The sequence below is a fragment of the Parasteatoda tepidariorum genome, chromosome 8, assembly GCF_982258835.1.
Source record: "Parasteatoda tepidariorum strain Cologne lab strain chromosome 8, Ptep-v5.0, whole genome shotgun sequence".
Lineage (NCBI taxonomy): Eukaryota > Metazoa > Arthropoda > Arachnida > Araneae > Theridiidae > Parasteatoda > Parasteatoda tepidariorum.
The window spans coordinates 61,110,600-61,132,045 of NC_141762.1; the positions used below are offsets into that span (position 1 = coordinate 61,110,600).

Here is a 21,446-nt window from a genome sequence, read left to right on the forward strand (position 1 = left end):
ACTTCAGTAAGTCCTTGATATAAATCTGGATCAATACACTTTCGTTGCCAAACCTTTCTTTTAAATATTCCACGGCTTGTTTATAGTGTTCGGCTGTAAGGGGAACGTTTCTAATATTCTTCTCGGTTTTGAAGAAGGCGTAGTGGCTTGCAGTAAATAGGAGAACTTGTCTCTATCATCCATTCTCTCGTCTTTGTGAATTTTTTCGAACTGATTCCAGAAAGACTGCCAATTCCTTGGATCCCCGTCAAACTTAATTAATTCCAATTCGGGTAACTTATAGCTGTTCGTAGTGGCACTTCCTTCGGACACGTTATTAACGGCATTGTTTACTATTTTGTCCTTGGCCGCTAATACCTTATTTGTTTTAACTGTTAGAGCTGAAAACTTATCGTAATAATCCTCAGAGGATTCGAATTCCGTAGTATAATCCTCTGGGCTGCATTTCAGACTCTGCATAAGTTTCAAATGTTCATCTTGCGATTGTCGTAATAGATGATTTTTCTCCTTAATTCGTTCCAAATAAATTTCTATTTCTAAAAAATCTAGAACTGTGTCTGCTATAAGGGCTTCCAACCTATTTGCAGTTCTCGTAAAAGATGTTCGTAATGCTGTACGTGCCTGTTTAGAAGCCTCCATCTTAACTTAATGCGTAGTTGTTTTGCTGGCGTACGTAGTGCTTTCGTTTTTACTTTAATTCGTAATGTATCGCCCCGGCAGGGATGCCATTAAATGTCACTGTTTAGAAGGTCCAGGATAATACCAGCACTATTTAATAACATATTTTATTAAACAAAACAACATCAACAATGATATACAATTAACAAGCAGACAAACATAACATCTTACATCCAGATCTCGTAAGTAAAAGCCCACTAATCTAGAAGTATTTGGGGGAGGTTATCCAAAGGATGCGCGCATGCGCTAACATTTAAGTTTCAGTTCGTATTTCTAAAAGTTTCACTTCGGATTTTAACTTACCACACCAGGCCTGGTTAAGGAAATGAACACAAATTTGAAAAAGGAAATGAAATTTGGGACGAAAAAAAATGAATTAAATAAGATGAAAATAAAACTAGAAAAAACGTGGTAACCAAGAGACAAATTGTTCCTGGTTACATTTGTAAGCACTATTGAGGGCTGTTGAGGAATTTATGTCATTAACCAAGAAATTAGCTCTTATATGAATGAAACAAGATTTCAGAGCACCAAAATGAGCGAATGTGACAGGCATGAAAAGTTATTTGAAGTCATCAAAATTAAATGTATGGTAAAGGTTCCAACAGTTTGCAGTAATGCATGGTATATCAAATTCCAGATTCCAAGAAATTACTGCATATTTCTGCGGATTAAAAACATTTCTGAAATTATGGAATATTTTTGTGGACTAAAAACACTCAAAAATCATATAGAATTGTGATGAATTTCTTTGTGCTCAAAAAATTTCTGAAATCATTTAGAAATTGTAATACATTTTTGCAGATTAAAACATTTATAAAATACATTAAATCTTGATTGGTGACATTTATAAGTGAATGATACTGTGACGCCACAATAGGCATTTCATATTTCCCAACTTTTAAAATTTCTTAAACTTATCTTTTTAATCTTTTTTAATCGAGTTTTAATAAAATTAAACCAATTATTTAATTTGTATTACATTTTATAAAAATACTAATCTAAATATTTTATTCTTTTCTTAGCAATCAACGTAACGGCTAACTTTTTACTTCAATTCAAATGTAAAACTCATTGATTCACTGTCGTGACTAAATCGAACATCAAAATATATATTTAACGCTTTATTCTTGTTTTCTTAACACAAAAATGTTTCAGTCACATGGTTATACTAATTCTCACAGTCTTTTTGGGGATTCGCTTTCGCCAAATTATTTTCAAATTTAATATTGATTATGGAGGTTTGGCTTTATTTTTGGCTATGTTATCTTTCAAAAAATCGCCAACCGTGGATCTATTACTATGGTCCTAACTATTCATCGAGAAACAATTCACTTACTTTTTAATATGGATCATGGGGGTTTGGCTTTATTTTTGGCTACGTTATCTTTCGATAAATCACCAACAGTTGATCTCTTCCCATGCTCCTAACTTTTCGTTGCGAAACACTTTACTTACTTTTAATTTTGAATTCTTCACTAATAGATTGGGGGCTTTGGCTTCTCAGTCCTAACCTTGAATTGATATCTTTGCAGAAACTCTTGATGAGATAACAAGAATGATTCTCTTTATCCCATTAATATACTTTCTTTTCTTAATTTTATAATTTTGGAATGTGGCCATGTTCATTTTGATATTCACATAATAATTTTTTCCTAAACGATTCTATTCATTTTTCTGGGATATATATCTCTACATAATATCCAAATTAAACTGTATCTGAAACGGCTATAATACTTAAATTCTGCAACAAAACTACATCCTACTAAGGGGCCGTTCAAAAGGTACGTACACAAAAATGGAGAAATTTAAACCCCCTCCCCCCATCGTACATAACCGTACACAAGGTATTACTCTCCCCCTCAGAGTACGTACATTTTATTAGTCTACCCCCCTTTTTCATAAAAATTAAAATAATTATGTTTTAAATAAAATTAAATATTTATTTAATATAATTTATTAATTTAAATTATTTAAACAATAACACCCAACTTTATGTACGTACTTGTATAATACCTCCTCCCCTCCCCATCATACAAAACCGTACAAAATAGCAAATCCCCTCCCCCCCTTCGGGATGTACGTACTTTTTGAACGGCCCCTAACCACTAATGAAGAGAATTTGAACTAAAAACTAGCACAAAAGATATTAATAGTAAATTTTAAATAAATATGGAAAAAGTAGCACTTTGAATATGACAGATGGATCGAAACATATCTCAATGATTGATAAATGCGTAGCTTGAAAATGTGTAAGCATTTGCAAAAAAATTATTTTCTTATTTTAAAGCGAATGCACTCATAAAATGATACAATTTGATGTATTTTTCATTATTTTTATTTCAGTATTATAGCGAAGAAAAACTTACGCTGCTGAAGTCCAATTTTATTATATTTTGCAGTGTATAGATATAGATTATAATAATAGTAAGAGCCTTAATCCCTTTAGAATATAAAAAAAATTAAGTGTAATGATTCCAAATAGTAAGACTCATTTTGAAAATAATGCTCTTTTATATACGATATAAAGAAAATATATTATAGTTTTTTGCTTCTCTAAAAGTAAAAAAAAACACTTTTCCATTACACCATAAAAAAATAATGTAAGACTTATGCAAATGAAACATAATATTTCATTCCTCATATTGAGACGTAATCGAAAGAAAAAGAAACTGAAAATAATGTACACTCAGAACGAAACGTCTCTCTTTTTATTGATTATTTTATCCCGAAAAAAAATATTTAAAAGCATAAGCTTATGTCAGATGAAAACATCAAGTCATAAATCATTGAAATTGAATACGAACTAAATAAATGCTCTTTTTTACCAGTCTGCGAAAAAAAGAGATAGATTTTATCGCAATGAATGAAATAAGAAAACTTTTCGAGCAATGATAGATGCGAATCAATAAGAAAAGTTCCTTAAATCAAGAAACTATTCACTGCCAAGTAATAAAGGGATTGGTTTTAAAACAAATGTCAAAATAAACAAGATGATATTTAAAAGTACTTTTCTTTTTGCATGGATTTACGCTTTATTTCTTTATTTTTATAAAGTAAGAGATGAAATAAACTATTGTGGATAGTTAATTATCAAAAATAATTGTTGATAAAATGATCGGTTTCACCAATTAGCAATTAAAAATATGTTTTAGGATGCTTCCTTCATTTGTAGATTAGGAAATGTTTTTAAAATACTCCGCTAATCAGCTTCATAATTTTACTCATGATTTATAATAAAAATGATAACTGTACTATACCTGCATTTACACATCGTTCAAGAAGTATTATCAGCTCAATTTTAATGTGTACCCTTGCTTTTATATCTCGTGTGTTTTTTGAATCTACAGAATTAATTACTTGAAGTCATAAAAATGGACACGTTTTCATTTTCTATGAAATATTTCGTTTCGTTAGCAAATAAATATTAACACACATATATGTTTTTTTTATGTTATTTAGTCCTACACATTTTAATTAATATGTTTGTGTTCCAGTATTTTAATGCAGAATAAGTTAACTTTAAGTTTCTAGCGTGAACAAAATCATTTTCAAAAATCATTATGAAAATATAGTTTAAAACTGTGTTTAAAAATTGTGTAACGTTTTTTCTATTTACAATAGGACAGTTCAACAGAAACAACTCCTTACAACTCTTTCAGAAGATCTTGGCAAATATGTCTAACTTCACATAAGTTTTTAGTTGTATCATTTACTCAGAACTACTTACTAATATGAAAATAATATTAATATAAGCATTTAAAAAAATATTTCACAACATTGTAATAGAATATTATATAAAACACCATTGTATCAATAATATGTTTTTTTTTATCTTTCTTCCATACCTACAGCTATGAAATATGAGTAAGAAAGTCGTAATTATTGAAGTAAATTTCAAGATTTTGTTTTTTGTAAAAGAACAAATTTTTCACGAAGCACTACTCATTGAGAAAATAAAAATAGTGTAAAGATTGAATAAAAAGATAAGATAATTAATTGCGTTCTCGCTTCTTATGTTAACTTCTACTATACTCCATGTTTGTCTTATTTGAACTTTTTCCAGTTTTTTCCTTCTATTCATTGTTTAATTTTTCCTGCCTAACTTCCTTTAATAACAAGTTATTTGATATTTCTGTATTTCTCTAAGTCTCAACGCTCATTATTGTAGCATAAAGTGGAAGTTTACTGTTTTTAAATTAAGCTGAGGAATATTTTTTTTAGTTTGCATGGTATTTTTTTTTAAATGATCTCAGTTAGGTTTGTATCTCTAATTTCAAATCTGCAATCGGTTTATCTCTTTAAGCTACATGTTTTTTTAAATAAATTTTTCGTCAATTTTTTGCCGACATGTTTAAGTTTAAAAGCGTTATATATCGTATAATATTTTAAAGAACTTCTAAAGGAATAAGAGCACATCATCAGGATTAAAACTGCTTTGGAACCAATGTCGGAAATGTCTTCATACGTCGCTTCCTTACGTAGTTTCTTTATTACGGACACTTTCTTCGCGAGCTTCTAAGCGGGACATAATAGAGAAGCTACCCTGCTATCGTACAGCATTTTCTATGCAATTTTAATCCTGGATCCCTATGCAATTTTATTCCTGATCAAGATGCTTGCCTTAAAATCGCAACTTCTTGTTATACATAACGTTTTTAATCTTGTGTGCTTGAAAAAAATAGACTAAAATGTCATTTTTTAAAGAATCTGTAGCTTTAAGAGCAAACCTGATTTCAGATTTGAATTTACTACACCCAAATCCGGCAAATTCAAGTAATTCTGATCCAATTCTGAGTTTACGAATATCAATGTTCTACTACATATTCAAGTATTTTATTTTATGTTTTATAACCAGCGTTGAACAGTCGACCTTATTCTGAGTTTACGACTACCACTGTTTAACTCTTTAGTCTTGTAATTTTGAACTAAATCCAGAGAACAAGGGAACTCCTGGACTAAGCATTGGGAGAAATTTGCGTTCGTGGTGAACTTTTTGAGGAAACTAACCCACAATTGCATTACATGGAGTAGGAAACCACGAAAACTTCCCCCTCTTACCCTGATGACAAGGGAGTCCATGATCCATCTATCACTAAGGATATTTTGCGTTAACACTGTGGGTGGGAAATTCGTATTTACTAGCCATCGCTGATATTCGAATCCTGAACCCCTCGTTGGAAGGCAAGAACTCTATGCCTTTAGCTACCACTGCTCAAGTTCAAGTATTTTAAATTATAACCGTCGTTGAACAGCCGACCCAATTCAGCGTTTACGATTGTCAATTTTCAACTCTGTGGCCTTGGAAAGTAGAACCTAACTCAAAAGTCTAGGGAACTCTTAGTTCCATCAAAAAGTCCACCACGGAGACAAATAAACAAAGCTTGATCTAGCTCTCTTTTGCATCACATGGGGAGGAAAACGACGAAAACCTCTCATGGTTACCGTGACGGAAAGGGGACTCGATCCCATGATCCGTCTACCACTGAGGATATGTTACGCCAGCACTATGGTCAGTGCGAACCGAGTGCGGATTCAACCAGCCATTGCTGTGAGTGTCGAACCCGGGCCACCTCATTGGGAGACGAGTTCTCTATCCCCTGAGATAAAACAGTCAATTTTAAGTGTTTGTATAAATGCAAAAAAATATTGTTCCCATATGTTATTTTATCTATGCATTTTATTTTGTAGGTGCCTCAGCTGTTGAAATACGCCGACTCGTCGTTCCCCGATACATTCAAAATGGAACCAGAGACTCGATTGTCATGGATTGCGATTACAGTTACAATGAAAATGACCTGAGGCTTGTGGTCAAGTGGTTCTTTGAAGATAGCTTGGAACCTATCTATCAGTGGATACCAGAACTAAAACTAAAGCATACTTCAGAGTTTTTTAAGAACAGACTAGACTTGAACTACTCCGTAAATACCATGGATGATTATTCTAGATTTAGAGCATTGAAGATTTACAGACCTTCGACAGAACTTACCGGAAAATATACATGCTTAGTCACATCTCTTGCCGGACAAGACTCAAGAGAGCAAGTTATGACGATTTATGGTAATTATGCTAACAAACCTTTCGGTAATAAGTTGTTAACTGACTGTCTAATAAGTTTTACTTGCGTTAATGCAACTAGTTTTGTTAGCATTAACTAACGTTGCTTTTCTCTTTTATCTATGTATTAGTTATTTAGTTAAAATATTCATTAAATTGAGTTCACTGAGCTAATCTAAGTAATATTGCAACCAATAAAGTAAATAGATTTCTAAGTGTTAAGATACTTTGTTATCGATAGTTCAGTAGTATATCAATGTATATAAATAAGATAATTTCTTAAGTAATTTCGTATGGTTTGTAGGTGATTCTTTATCTGATTTATAAGTGACAATCTATTCTGTTCTTCAGAACTTAAGCTGTTCTGTAATTTCTCATTTAAATTATTTATCTAATCAGTTCTTCAGCTACTAATTAACTCATGGGTTTAGATACTAAAATGTGAGTTAAATAGGGGCAACAGTGCTGCAGGGAGGCCGTGCAACGCAATTGAATTAATGGTCATCACATTAGCTATAAAGAGATTTAACCTCAAAACCAGTGGACTCTCCTTTCTAATTTCACACTCATGTGCACTGTATGATAAAATAGAACTGATAATCTCATGTAGTGTTTCTACTATGTTTTCCGAATAAGTAACAGCACCATTTACTCGAAACTTAATATGACTGGCGCTCTGAAGTGTCACCAGGGACTTCAAACGTTCCGCAATGCGTCTGAGCTGTGTTATAAAACAATGACGAGCTGGATAACAAATAAGGGCACTGAATGTAAATGTTATCCTTTTATCAGAGGAGAATAATTACATACCTGGGACTGGGGAGAGTTGTAATATAAACCTTACTCCTTATACGTATATTTTTAGAGATGTGCTGGGTCAGGTGAGAGAGGTTCAAATCCCGACAATGGCTGGTTGATTCAAATTCTGCACCAGGCTCGCACCGACCACAGTGCTGACATAAAATATGGGTTAGAGTCCCCTTCCCATCAGGCTATCCGTGGGAGATTTTCATGAATTTCCTCTCCATGTAATGCAAATGCGGGTTAGTTCCATCAAAAAGTCCTCCACGAAGGGAAATTTCACTCAATACTTGATACAGGAGCTCCCTTGTCTTTTGGATTGGGTTCAAAATTACAAGGCTACAGAGTTGAACATTGGTATTCGTAAACTCAAGATATGGGTCGGTTGTTATAAAAAAATAAAATAAAATATACTTGATACCTAATTTTGTAAATGTATCAGAGGAAGAATTAGAAGAATAAGAAGCTGAAGAAGTAGGAAAGAAAGAAGAAGGAATAGATGAAGAAATAAATACTTGGTAGCCTTAATTTTAGATCAGTTACAAACAGTGTTCAGGCTCTATTCTACTCCATTCGAACTAAACAGAATAGATGCTATATGACTTCCATATCGCTATCAATGAACTGTAAACAATTCTGGTAACTATGTCGAAGATCAGTTTAGTAAAATGTATCGCTTTTGTATCAGAAGTGAAAAAAATAATTGCCACTATTTAAGTTCCATTCATTGTAGTTACTTTTTAAGGTGCTAATCTAAATAAGAAGATATTAAACGACTTGCTTTTCAAATGAGTTACTCTTTTTTAGTTCCATAAGTAATCATTTAATTGTTTCTCAAGTGTTAATCAATAAGTTAATTACTGATATCATCAGTTCTGAATATGCTAATCAAATTATTTATGTTTGCGCGTATCTGATTATTTCTGTTGATACTAATCTAACGTTTTAGTTAATCGTTTCTCAAGTGCTAATCAATAAATTTATTGTCAGTCTAATCAGTTTTAATGCTAAACTGATTTGTTCTGTATTTGTTTATCTAGTTAGGTCTGGTGATAATAACCTAATTTTTTTCTGCTGAATATGATTTTTCAAAACTGTAAACATGATTCTGATTTAGGTAAACTAATTAAACAAATGTATACTTTTGCTTAAAAGTTAAATCAGAATAACTCAAAAATATGCGTCTAACTTTAATATTTAATATTTTAAATACAACTGCTTTCTATGCATCGTAAAATTTTAATAAAAAAATAAGTTTTGTTTCGATTAAAAACAAGAAATTAAAAAAAGAACTAAATGAATTACTCTGATTATTTTTTGAAAAAAATTAATGTATATATTTCGTGTTTGACGCTAAAGAAGCAAAAAGTTACACAAAAAAACGCCTTTTTTATTCAGATGGCGCTTTCATCAAATAAGTAAACATGACTGTTGTAACACACAAAATTTATTAGTATTTTTTTTTTGAAAAAAAATATAGCACCAAGTTGTATGAATAAATTATTACAAATAAAAAATTTTTTTTTACTCTCTAAAAGATTGTGAAAGAGAAATGGAATGAAAAAACAAATAAAGACTGTAAACGAAATAATGTTTTCTTTCGTTGAAAAAATCAACCAACACGCGAGAGTACTTTTAACGAATTGGCATTCAAAAGAATGACTTATTTATTTTAAAACAAAGGCTTTTTTTTAACCAATACCATATTACTTAACAGTTAAAAAATTACATTTTAATCCTAAACTTTTTAATACCATTTAGTACTAAATGCGTTTTATGCTTTGATTAATTTGAATATTGTCTGAATATTTCATGTAAGTTAATGAGTTTCAGTACTTTTACTCGAGAGATGTGTTTAAATTGGCGTTTAAAGCATTTTTTAAAAATTTAATCGAATTTATCATGTGAGGGAGTTAGATACGTGGCATTTTCACTTGAAATAGATTTTTATAGCTCATTATGATTTAAAAAATGCCATTAGCTGTTATGGGTAACGCATTATACGCTTATCAGAACTCGAAACAATGTGAGATCGGCATTTTTTGTAGCACATAAAATTTCATGAATTTTCAAAATGTCTGTTGATTCCTTTTAATTCTTTTCAATTTAATCAAATCCATTAGAGAAATTAAATGAAAATGAAAAGCCTTTCTAAAAAATAAAACTAATCGTTGTTTTCTGAATAATTTGTTTTTGCATAATGAATGGTCTTTGCATAATGAATGACTTATGTAAAGAGTGCTTATTGACTTAATTCAACTTACCGTTTCAATAATAACAAAAAATCCCCTACACTGAATAATCATTTCCTTTTTGATCCTTTTCTACCGTGTGTTGATCCCTCAACATATTGAGAGTGAGTAATCGCAATTTTGGAGACAGTTAAGTCAAGTGATTCGTCAAAAAAATTTAAACTTATCAATGGTATTCTTGCTATCAGTGACTTTGTCTATATGCTAGAAAATTGTTAAAGAGCTAATATAATACAAATCGGAAATTTTTATGACTCTAAAGTTATTTAAAATGTTAAAAAAAGCTTAAATTTTCTTAATTAAGTTGTACCTAACCTAAAAAATAAGAGAAATGCGCTAAATATTTTCCAAAGTCAAAACAAATAGTTTCTAATATTTATTTTCCAAAAATATTTAACTGATTTAGTCCAGACTTGCAATTGTGAAATTTAAAACTATGTAGTGAAAGAGAATTAATTATATGGCTTTTATTAAGAGGTTTTTACTATTAATACAAAAAATTTTAAATAACTATTATAAATTATATATTGTATGAAATTATCTTTAAAAAGACGAGTATCAAAAATGAGTGCATTTTACTTCAAAGCCGGATAATTAGTTCGACCTATATTATCTAGATGCGATTTACACTAAATTGATTACTGAGTTACAAAAATGGTTAATTTAAAGTGAAGATTTTGCAAAAACTGACTTTTATTATATTTTATAAAATCCTTAACTATGTAATATATTACTTTTTATACTTTGCGTGCCACCAATTGAAATAAATCTTTTAAGTTTTGTATCAGAATGATTTTCAGTCAATTCATTGAAAGAACAGCAATCGTTATGTTTACAGAAATATATTATCTATACATATCACAATACATATAAAAATAACTGGCATTTTGAAACATAAGCTCTCAGTCTATAAAGTAAACGTTCAAGTATTTTTATTTTCGTAAAGTAATTTATCAAAAAACTTTAAATGTTTACTAAGGAAAGTTATATTTCTACTCAACAATCTAACGAAAAATAATGCTTTTAGATTGAAATAAACAGTTGCAAAAATGTTTTATTTACCTGTGATTTTAAGCTTAAAACTGAACATAAAGTAGATAATATTATACTTTAGCAAGTTTACCGGGCCGTGTACTTCCCAGGAAACTGACCTCACATCAGTAAGGTCCTGGGTTCGAATTCCTATCAAGGCATGGATGTTCTTTCCTTCTCCGCACTACATTTCATTACTGTAAGAACATTGTTGATGTGCCCAATATGGTACCCCTGAAAGAGTGGTCAACATATCTGTCCTGCTGATATCTCAATGACCAGTGTCAATAGGGTGGGTTTTGGAAAAAAAGTACTTCTGCAACTTAAAGTTTAATAAAACTGAAAACTGAATTTAAATTTAAAAAAAAGCTCTGTGGAAGTAAAAATAGTTAAAAAAAATTAATGCTGTACTTTTGATTTTTAAAAAGTCTTCTATTTTGCGTGGGAAAAACATAAGTGCATTTTATTGTCCTCATAGGACAATCACGATAAAGAACATTTTCATCAATTAAGTAGTTTATCTATATAAGAAATCACAATGTTGATATGTATGTATGTGCTGTGCCCCGAAACTCTGAACCGATCCGCCAGACGATTGGTGCATGTTCAAAGACTTAACTGTCTATATTAAAACTCCTCAGGAACACTAACTTGCACACTACATCTGAAAAAAGGAATTTTCCTTAGGACTTATTAAATATTTTATAATATGAGTGATTGGCCAACTTACAACTCTGATCGATCAAAAATTAGTTTTATCGCATATTTTTATGAATTATATATTTTTTGTATTCTATGTTAGGTTATTAAAGGCAAAATCTACGTAAATAATTTCAGGATAGGTATGGTAATGACGTCGACGATTGCGTACTTTAAAAAGTGTGCCAAAGCACTTGTTTCTAATATTGATAAAGCAAAAATGTTGACATCAAAAAATTAACAAGAACTAATAAAGTAAAATTGAGGTTAAAATGAAATAAAATGAAGCAATGAGAAAATTGTGGTAAATTCTGAATATCACACGCAAAATGTTACTATATATATATCCCGTGTATTAGATGATGACTGATGCACGTTAAATCTGTTGAGATCAAAAAGTCATCCAAGTTTCCGTGACAAATCAACACATCTGCGGGTACTAAATTGAAGATTGATAGTTCTTTGATTCAGGTCAAAATTACGATATGCGGATGAATGAATGGATGCATGAATGGGCCCGCCCTTTAAAACGGGCTGTGACGTGTGTGTGTAGCTGACCTAAAAAACAAGAAACGCAACCTCTGTTTTAAAATTCGCTTGATTTTCCAAGCAGACTCATGGCATTGGCATATAGCAATAGAAACATCAATATATATATATATATATATATATATATATATATATATATATATATATATATATATATATCTTTCTTTTGGTGAGTGGAAATTTCTAGTTAAATTATGGTATATTAAATAGTATGATGACACACTGGAAATTTTATTATCAATATTAATTTCATACATATTTAAATGAGCAAAACACAAACACTGTCATCTCTAAACTAAAACTCAAAACTCATTCGTAATTCTCTATGTAAACTGTATCTAATTATAAGGTTGAATTTTTCAAATGATTTTAAGAATGCATACAAATGATTTGAAAAGAAATTTAACTAAGGAACACAATGATTTATCATTTCAGTGCCGGCACACGAGTTTGAGCTCAAATATTCGGAATCTCTATCCGACACTGTCAACGTTTCCTGCGAAGTCTTCGGGGTGTTTCCGTTTCCTTTGCTGAAACTCTATATTAGTTCATCTAGTGGAAGTGCGCCCAAAATTGTGCCCGATGTGGAATATCTGACTTTAAAGGAACCACAGGAACAACCTGGTTCCTACAATGTTCTTTTACAAAGGACGTTTAAAGCTACCGAGATATCTTCGAAGAGTGCCACAGTATTTGAATGTAAATTAGAACTTCCTGGAACAAACTATGCACAGTCAAAAAGGATTGCCTACTACCCTGGTAAGATGTTACTTTTGCCTTATTCGAAACCTATTTATGTAGTTGCATCACAATTTTTTTTTAAATGTATTGAGCACTGTCATCAATTATTCAGAATGACACATCGTATTTTTTGGTAAAAAGTAAAATGTATTTAATTTTCGAATATATAACAGAATGATTAACTAGATGGACGGCCGGAGCCATTTTGGTCCCTATCACTTTTAATTGCTCAATGGTTTAAAAAAATAACTTACTGAAAGTATTGAATGTTTTGACTTTTCATAACCTGATCAAATTTCAATGTGTTAGCCTTATAGGAATGTATTTATAGAACATTACATCTAGAATGACGAGAGGTGTCAGAGTTGACGTAAAGATATTTTGGTAATACCCCATAACCCTTGGTTGATTTGCGTATAAGGTACAGTTTAGTAATTATGAAGTATCCCAGTTTCATTAAAATAACAAGAGCATTTCAGCATGTCAATTATTATATCGGGGGGATCGGAAAGTAATTTTGTTTCTGTGCATTTGATATTTGTTATCAAGATTTTATTTTTAATTAATAATGTATTCTCCCTAGGTAGCGACAACCATTCAATGCCGGATAGAAAATGAATCGAAATGGATCGAAAAAAATGAACTGGTTTTTAAGACTAACGAATATTTAGTGCGCCGAAACGACATTACTTTCCAGTCCCCATAATATATATATAGAGAAAGAGAAACTAAATAATCAAAGAAACTAATGAATATGTATTATTTGGAAGTCAGTGTTCTGTTTAATCAAATATTTTCTTTAGTCAAATTGAATACAATTCCTCAGAATTCTGATGACCGAGCCTCTTATATATTTTGTATTAATAATTATAAGTAAATTTTAAGATTTTAGATGCTTTATTAATCTATATTCAAACAATCTGGAAAGAGCCTGACTGGCCAATTCAGACATTCTAGGCATATATCATTGTTCAGTCTTTTTAGTTTCGAATAGCTTGGGACAAATTATTCAGAAACCATTGATATTATTTTAAGCATAAGTACATATTTAAAAAAAAAAATTAATTAATTTTGTGCTTTACGTGCTGAACAAAACGTCTGAATCACTTCTCTTATTATGGCTATTATTTAGTTAATATTTTTTATGTCTTTCTCAAAATCTAATTAGTAGAGTATTAATCTTATTAGATTACTGTTGCTTAGATACCAAATGAAGGAAAAATATTTATAAAAGAACTGAAATCAATATGGAGTGTTATTAAGATATTCACATATTTGTATTTATATTTTTTCCACATTTCACGCAAGGAATTCTTATTAAATAAACTATTTAGAAAAGATTGCGTGAACAAATATGAGATTAGCCTTTTGAAAATGTGCAAGTAGAAGAAAGTGGAGAAAAATTTGATTTAAGTACGAGTAGAAAAAAAATAAATAAAAAACAAAAATAAATAGGTATTTATTTTTGATTTTTTGAACTTATATTTTTATTCATTAATAGTAAGAGAGTAGAGACGTGTCTATTACCCACCTAAATGATTTTTGTTACAGAATTGTGAAATTTCAATGAAAAAAAAAGCCGCTAAAGTAATATTGATGAGTTAACTGACTGTCAAAGTAATAAAAAAGGCAAAACAAAAAATCTTTTTTTGTATAATTATTAACAAATTCATATTACTTCCATCTCTATTTCTTTTATCGAAGTCTTTAGATGAAGATAAAATTTGAATAATTTGAAGAAAAGAAATTGGAGATTTTGGAGATTTAAAATTGGAAATTTTTATGTTTATTTCCCAAAATTTCTGAATAGTGTTCAGAGATACAACAAGAAAATATTCAAAAAGTAAATCAGTATATAGCTTGCCGAGAAGATCCAATAAGAATTATCCTAAAGTTTAAATTGAAACTGGAAGTAAAACTAAAATTAGAGACGAAATTATCAAATGTATAATGAGAAATAAAGGTTGTATAGGAAAAGGTATGGTGAACAGCAGTACAGATAAAACTGCTTTTTTTTTCTTTTTTTTTTGTAAAAACTAAAGTATTTATTTATAAAAAAATATATGCATTGTTTGTAACGTAAACTCTAAATTATGTAAATTTATAGTTTACGTGGGATTCAGTAGATTGTATCAACAAGTGCTATAGTTGATGTATCCTTTTATCGTTTAAAAAATAAAGTTAATATAATTTATTACTTTTTTTGCTCTTTTACTTTTACTCAATTAATAAATACCAATATTTTTTTCTTAATTTAAAAGTGAAATAGTGTTTTTTATTATAATATTAACAAAAGAAAAATGAAATTTATTATGAAAATGAGTCTTTATCCAACCATATCTGAACAAATCGGCAAATAAAATGCAGCAACGGGACACGATTAGAACAGGATTTTTTGAGAATAGAATTATCGAATTTCAGTACACGTAAAAAATAAAAAACAAAAGAAAAACATTTTGTTCATAATAGATATATCTTCAGGGGTTGGGCCTTTACGAATTTACCCATTTACCTGGTATTTTCTACTCCAGTCTTTTACATGCTTTCTGGTCCTGCGATATCTTAAAGTAAAACAAATCTTTCCGATTATACTGACCAAAACTGTTTAGAAACTTTCTGTAGGGAATAGTAGGGAAAATGCTTTTCTGTAGAGAAATTGAACATGATATTTTTATGACGGAAAAATAGTTACGTATGTGCACATTGTGCAGCAATTTCTTGAAATGCCACCTGTTTCAAAGGTAAAAGACATATGTTATTGTTTGATTATTTTTAACAATAACTGGGCATTATTGATTATAATGAAATAATTTGGTCTAAGTGGATGATTCGTTACAATTTATCACAATAATTCGCAATTATTTTCCGGTAGTGAATTAATTTTGGATTTGCTTCAGTAGTTCTCTCTACATATCAAAAGTATACAATTATTTTAATTCATAACCGTCGTCGAACAGCCCTCCGAATCCCAGTTTTAAGTTTACGACTACTAATATTCCATTCCACAGCCTTATAATTTTGAACCCAATCCAGAAGTCAAGAAAACTCCTGAATTAAATATTGGGAGAAATTTGTCTTCCTTAATTAAATTTTGATGGAACTAACCCTAATTTGCGTTGCATGCAATAAATTAGTTCAATTTCATGAATTTCAAGTTATATAAGTTAACTCAAGTAAACTTAAAAAAATAGCTACTTTGTTAAATATTTCTCGGAAGAAATTCTTATATAGAAATTCATTTGAATGTATTTTTACAACATTTAATCAAAGCAGTCGAATAATAATAAAAAAAATCGTATTCGAACTGTTAACTGAGAGAAAAATCGCTTATTGGCTGTTTTCACATAATATGGTTAAACAATTAGAATTTTCTTCACTCCAGCTAGGTCCCACAAACCTATGAAAAAGATAAGTTCTTCGACAGCTGGAAGCTGAGTCGTGTGATAAGAATTCAGAAACCATATTCTTATTTTTCACCATCAAAAGTATAACAAAAGAGCGACTGCCTAATGATATTATAGTAATGTGTATGTTATGAACATCTTATGAAGCAACTTAGTTCCTCGCAGCTGCGTCAAAAGGGCTAATTTATCAATCTCATGACAGGCTGAAAGGGTGTATGAAGCATAGCGTTGACACCCCAATATTTCGTTTTCATGGACTTTAAAACTTTTTGCATACTTCGTTCTATTTAACATTATTTAATTTACTAAGTATGTATAAAATATAAATTTGAGTTCATTGGTTTCGTAAAAAAATATAAAAATCAATTTGCAGTGAAAATTATCTATTTCAAATGATTTATCCAATTATCTATTAAGAAATTATCTATTTAAAAATACTGTAAAAGTTGGAAAGCAATCCATCTCTTGAAAAAGCAATATTGCCTATTCCTTGAAGTTAAAAATGGTGTTTATTTATTTTTTAAATTTATTTTTCAATTTTTATCTAAAAACAGTTAAACATATGAAAGACATTATTTGCAATCATTTCTTTTTTTTATTTTATTTAATCCTAGTTGAAGTAGAAACAAATAGAAGTGAATGTTTTATTTTGGTCTCATTTGATCCTACATAATGGGTACATGTCCATAAAGTTTGTAATTAGGGAAAGAAAATCCCATGGTTAGATAAAAGGTAATTCGTGTTTTCGCCGAAGGTAGTAATCCTTTTTATGCTTTTTATTTCCTTATTCTGTCTATAGATAATTACGTCTATTCATATTAAGAATAGTGGGTTTTATAATTTACCACAACTTTACTATGCATATCTATTTTACATTCATTAATAATAAGTCAATTTCGTCTCAAAAGAAAGATTTTAATAATTTTTTTTATTTTCTTTATGTTTCTTTTTTCAAGAGGCTTTCGTCCAGCAGCCCTCAGAAAAGAAAAAACTTTATTATTTTAATGTTTTTTTTTCAAGTTATGCTTGTTTGCGATATTATATATTTTTAACATAGTACAATATATGTTCTAATTCTAAGTAAGAAGAAATGAGTTTTTTCAACAGCCACTTTTAATATATTTTTTTCTTTTTTAGGAATTCAAGGGCTACGGATAGGTAAGTAATATTTTTCAATATATAAATAATTATTAAGATTTTTCCCCTTTTTTGTAAATTACTTGAGTAATAATATCATTTCTATTTAAATGGCTCATAGCACTTCTTAAAATTTTAGAATTGAAAATTTGAATACTGAAAATAGTCTACACTGTAAAAGATCAGGTACTGGTTGGTAGGAAAAAAATGCACTATTTTAACCATGGATCATGTATTTATGTTACCTAATGGCGAAATCCTCCAAAAAACTGGAAAATGTACGAAAAAAATTATCCATTTCCTCTTAGCTAACTGTGCATTGTAGTAGTGCGTATTACAGATTAACACTGATTCTGCAAATCATATTTTACCATATATTTTTTTAAAAATATAATCCGAAAAATTACGGAGAGTAGAACAAAAAAAATTAATTCCAAAACTTACTCAACTACCGACACTAAAGTTTCCTAATAAAAAACTTTTGCAAATCTGCGAAAATATGATTACTGAAAGTTGATGATTAAAAAAAACTCAAATTCTTAAAATAAGATTTAAGGAAATGAAGAAAATTTAGTAGAAAAGAAAATATTAAGTTCGGAATACTCTGGTTACTTGGTTTCGAATTGTTGAATAAAAAATGTCACTAGTATAAATTCAATTACTATAAAATTTTAACATGATTTCTTGCGCATAATTTTAATCACATGTTGGAAAACTTTGCTAATAATATTGAACTAATTTTCATGCTAGGGTCATTAGGTTAAGGGTGAGTATTTTAGGGTCGGAAATAAATTTGAATTTAGTAAAATGGTACTTCAGATTTCAGTTTTGAGAAATAACAGCTTATTGAAAATATTAACACATTTTGCTCCTGATAAATATGAAATATGCTTTTTTTTCTATTTTAGAACCAGTTACATATGTTTTGTATAGATTTTATAAGTCTAAGACAGTTTTCAAACATTTCTGTATCCCTGTGACATATTTGAATCAATTAATGAATTAACAAATTTGAATTAACAAATGAGTTTTTTTTTCGTTTTGTAAACAACTTCCGCCAATTTTAAGTTGCAGATTGTCTACGGATTATAATCAGATTATGATTTGATGAGATTACCGGCAACTCTAAAACAGCCACTTTGTATTTGATAAAGCATTTATATTTTTAAAAAAAAATATGGTAAAGGGCCAAATTTTGCAGAAAAATTCTATACCTGGATGGAAACCTCATTTTCTTAAATCCATTGCTTAACTCTGCTTTAATTCATTCTTAGATTATTTTTTTTATAATTATTACTAATCATTATTTCTTCAATAGAAATGTTTGGCACTATGCCATTGTTTAAAAAAAACCAAAACATTTTATTTTTAATGTTGGAAAATGTCCGAAAATTTACCATGAATTAAATTAATATGCTTGCAAATGTAATTTCTTAAAATAGTTTATGTGGATGCTTATTGGCAGCCATGTAATATTTTTATTTAGTTTATTACGTGTGTATTAAAATAAATTATGATAACCATTTTTTTACTCATAGCTTTATAAATTTTCATAATGATTTAGATGTTGCGAATTATGCTCAAAATCATTGTCTCTTTCTAGGTGCGCCGTATGAATTGTCATCAGTGTCACCTCATGTTTTGATCCCAGACTTTTTGAGTTTGTTAATTGTATCAGTACTTTTTATTTTATTTTAAAAACGTTAAATGGAGACAACTGAGAAAAAAAGAAGAAATTCATTATGCATTTATAAATTTTGAGCTGTCTTCTTATATTTGGAGTGCTTTAATTTTTAAATATTGGAAATAGAAACAGCTTAATTTAACTATTATTTTTAAAATAATGCAACAGAAAAAGGGAATGAATAATTTTCATTAAGCATTTGTTTACTGCCTCTAAGTTTTTTTTTTCGTTCAACAGAAATTAGTAACACAACTTCTATATCAATATGAGAGCAAGCAAAAAAAATATTATATTAAATTTAACAGAAAAAGGTCTGTTTCAAACTTGAAAAATTGATATAATATATAAATAAGCAAATGAATGAATAAATAACTACTTAAATAAAGATGAAATAAAATTAAGTACACAAAGTTAAACGGAAAAAATGAACTCTCAATTTTCAAAATGACTATCAGTTATGTTACGTGCATTTATACATAAAGAAATAAAATTTGTCTTTAGTAATTCATTTATTTTTCCACTCAGTTGAAAAATTAAAAAAAGTGCATACAATTAATTTATTGCTCTTTAAACAAACAAATTAGCATGCCCGATTCATATATGCATTTTTTAAAATATTTTAGCGGTTTCTACCATTTTCAAATAAGTCATGTATAAGTTTCCTGGCAGAAAAGTAACTTAAAACTGCTTATGAAACTCTTAAATCTTAAAGTTAATCATAATTATCTTATTTTTATATTAATAAAATATTTACATTATTCATTTAATTTAAAAACAATATTTGATAAACACGCAAATGTTCACATTGAAACTAATTACATTATAACGTGAAATTTATTTAAGCAAGCTTCTTTATTGAATAAACTGAATTGTAAGACGTTATCATTGGTTTTTGTTCATAACAATTATTAATATCTGTTTATAACAATTTAAATATCTAAATAAGCAAAAATGATTCATTAAGTGTGACTTGTGTCTCTTAACTGCAAAAAGCAATTTTCGAAATTATTTAGAAACAAATTAAGTGAAATAGAACAACACAAAAATGATCAAATAATGCTAATTATTGTTATTATAAATAATATATTCGTGTTCCTCTTTAAGTAAAAATTTGCAGTTTTTTAAACTTTCTTTCCATTTACTATCTAACTAACTTGAGTGGCTATATTTCTTTCATTTCTTTAGTTAAAATATTACTGTCTATTTTTATACACAATGTCTTGAATGTCAGTTTTGAAAGTGATACATATCAGTCACTGTAAATAACTCATTTTATTGTATTAAAAAGTTTGTTGTGATCAATAAAATGTATTTTTCAAATTAATCAAATTTCTTTTTTGTAATATCTTTCTTATTAAAAAACAAACAATAGTTATATTTTTGCTAATGAAAAATGCTATAAAAGCTTTTATTTTGGAAAATTGTCAATTAATAATCTTAACAGATCAAATTGTGCGATCTTATATACTCAAGGTTATATACTCAAGCGTTATATAGACGTCACAGCTATGACACATAATGACATACTTTATAATGGCTTTAAAGTTTCTGAGATACAACAAGATGAGCAAGAAATGAAATTAAAATTATTGATTTCTTGACCAGGTAATTGGGACCATATTTTCTAAATTGCACAATTGAACTTGAAAATTAGTGTGTCATTGCTGTGGACACTTTATAAAGCTTCAAGACTCTCCATGGACTATACAGTGCGCCAAAAAAGACATACCACTCTGAATAACTTTTGATCTAATGATCGGATCTTCACGTTCTATGACTCAATCTTAATGGTTTGAGGTAGTAACCTCAAATATGCTAATTAATTAGAACAGACGATATTTTAAGTAACGAAATCAGACACAAAAACGTACTTTCTCTGAATTAACATAGATTTTTTTCAACGGATTCAGATATAAAGTTTCAAGACTCTCCATGGACTGTACAGTGCACCAAAAAAGACATACCACTCTGAATAACTTTTGATCTAATGATCGGATCTTCACGTTCTGTGACTCAATCTTAATGGTTCGAGGTAGTAACCTCAAATATGCTAATTAATTAGAACAGACGATATTTTAAGTAACGAAATCAGACACAAAAACGTACTTTCTCTGAATTAACATAGATTTTTTTCAACGGATTCAGATATAAAGTTTCAAGACTCTCCATGGACTGTACAGTGCACCAAAAAAGACAGACCTCTCTGAATAACTCTTGATCTAATGATCGGATCTTTACGTTCTATGACTCAATCTTAATGATTCGAGGTGAAAACCTCAAATATGCTAATTAATTAGAGTAGACGATATTTTAAGTTACGAAAACAGACACAAAAAAACTTATTTTCTCTAAATAAACATGCACTTTTTCCAACTGATTCAGATTTCTGTCCCTCAAAATATAAGGAGTTTC

At 29.3% G+C, this 21,446-nt stretch overlaps 1 protein-coding gene across 1 annotated transcript in view; it reads left to right on the plus strand.

The window, feature by feature from the left end:
• Positions 1-20,354, plus strand: part of LOC107456674 (uncharacterized) — a 33,610-nt gene extending 13,256 nt beyond the window's left edge. Inside the window, exons 2-5 of the mRNA XM_016074606.4 lie at positions 6,370-6,738; positions 12,504-12,827; positions 17,351-17,371; positions 18,954-20,354. Of these exons, the coding sequence (XP_015930092.2) occupies positions 6,370-6,738; positions 12,504-12,827; positions 17,351-17,371; positions 18,954-19,048 (809 nt within the window). The 3' untranslated portion in view covers positions 19,049-20,354. The remainder of the gene's footprint in view (positions 1-6,369; positions 6,739-12,503; positions 12,828-17,350; positions 17,372-18,953) is intronic.
• The last annotated feature ends 1,092 nt before the right edge of the window (positions 20,355-21,446 follow it).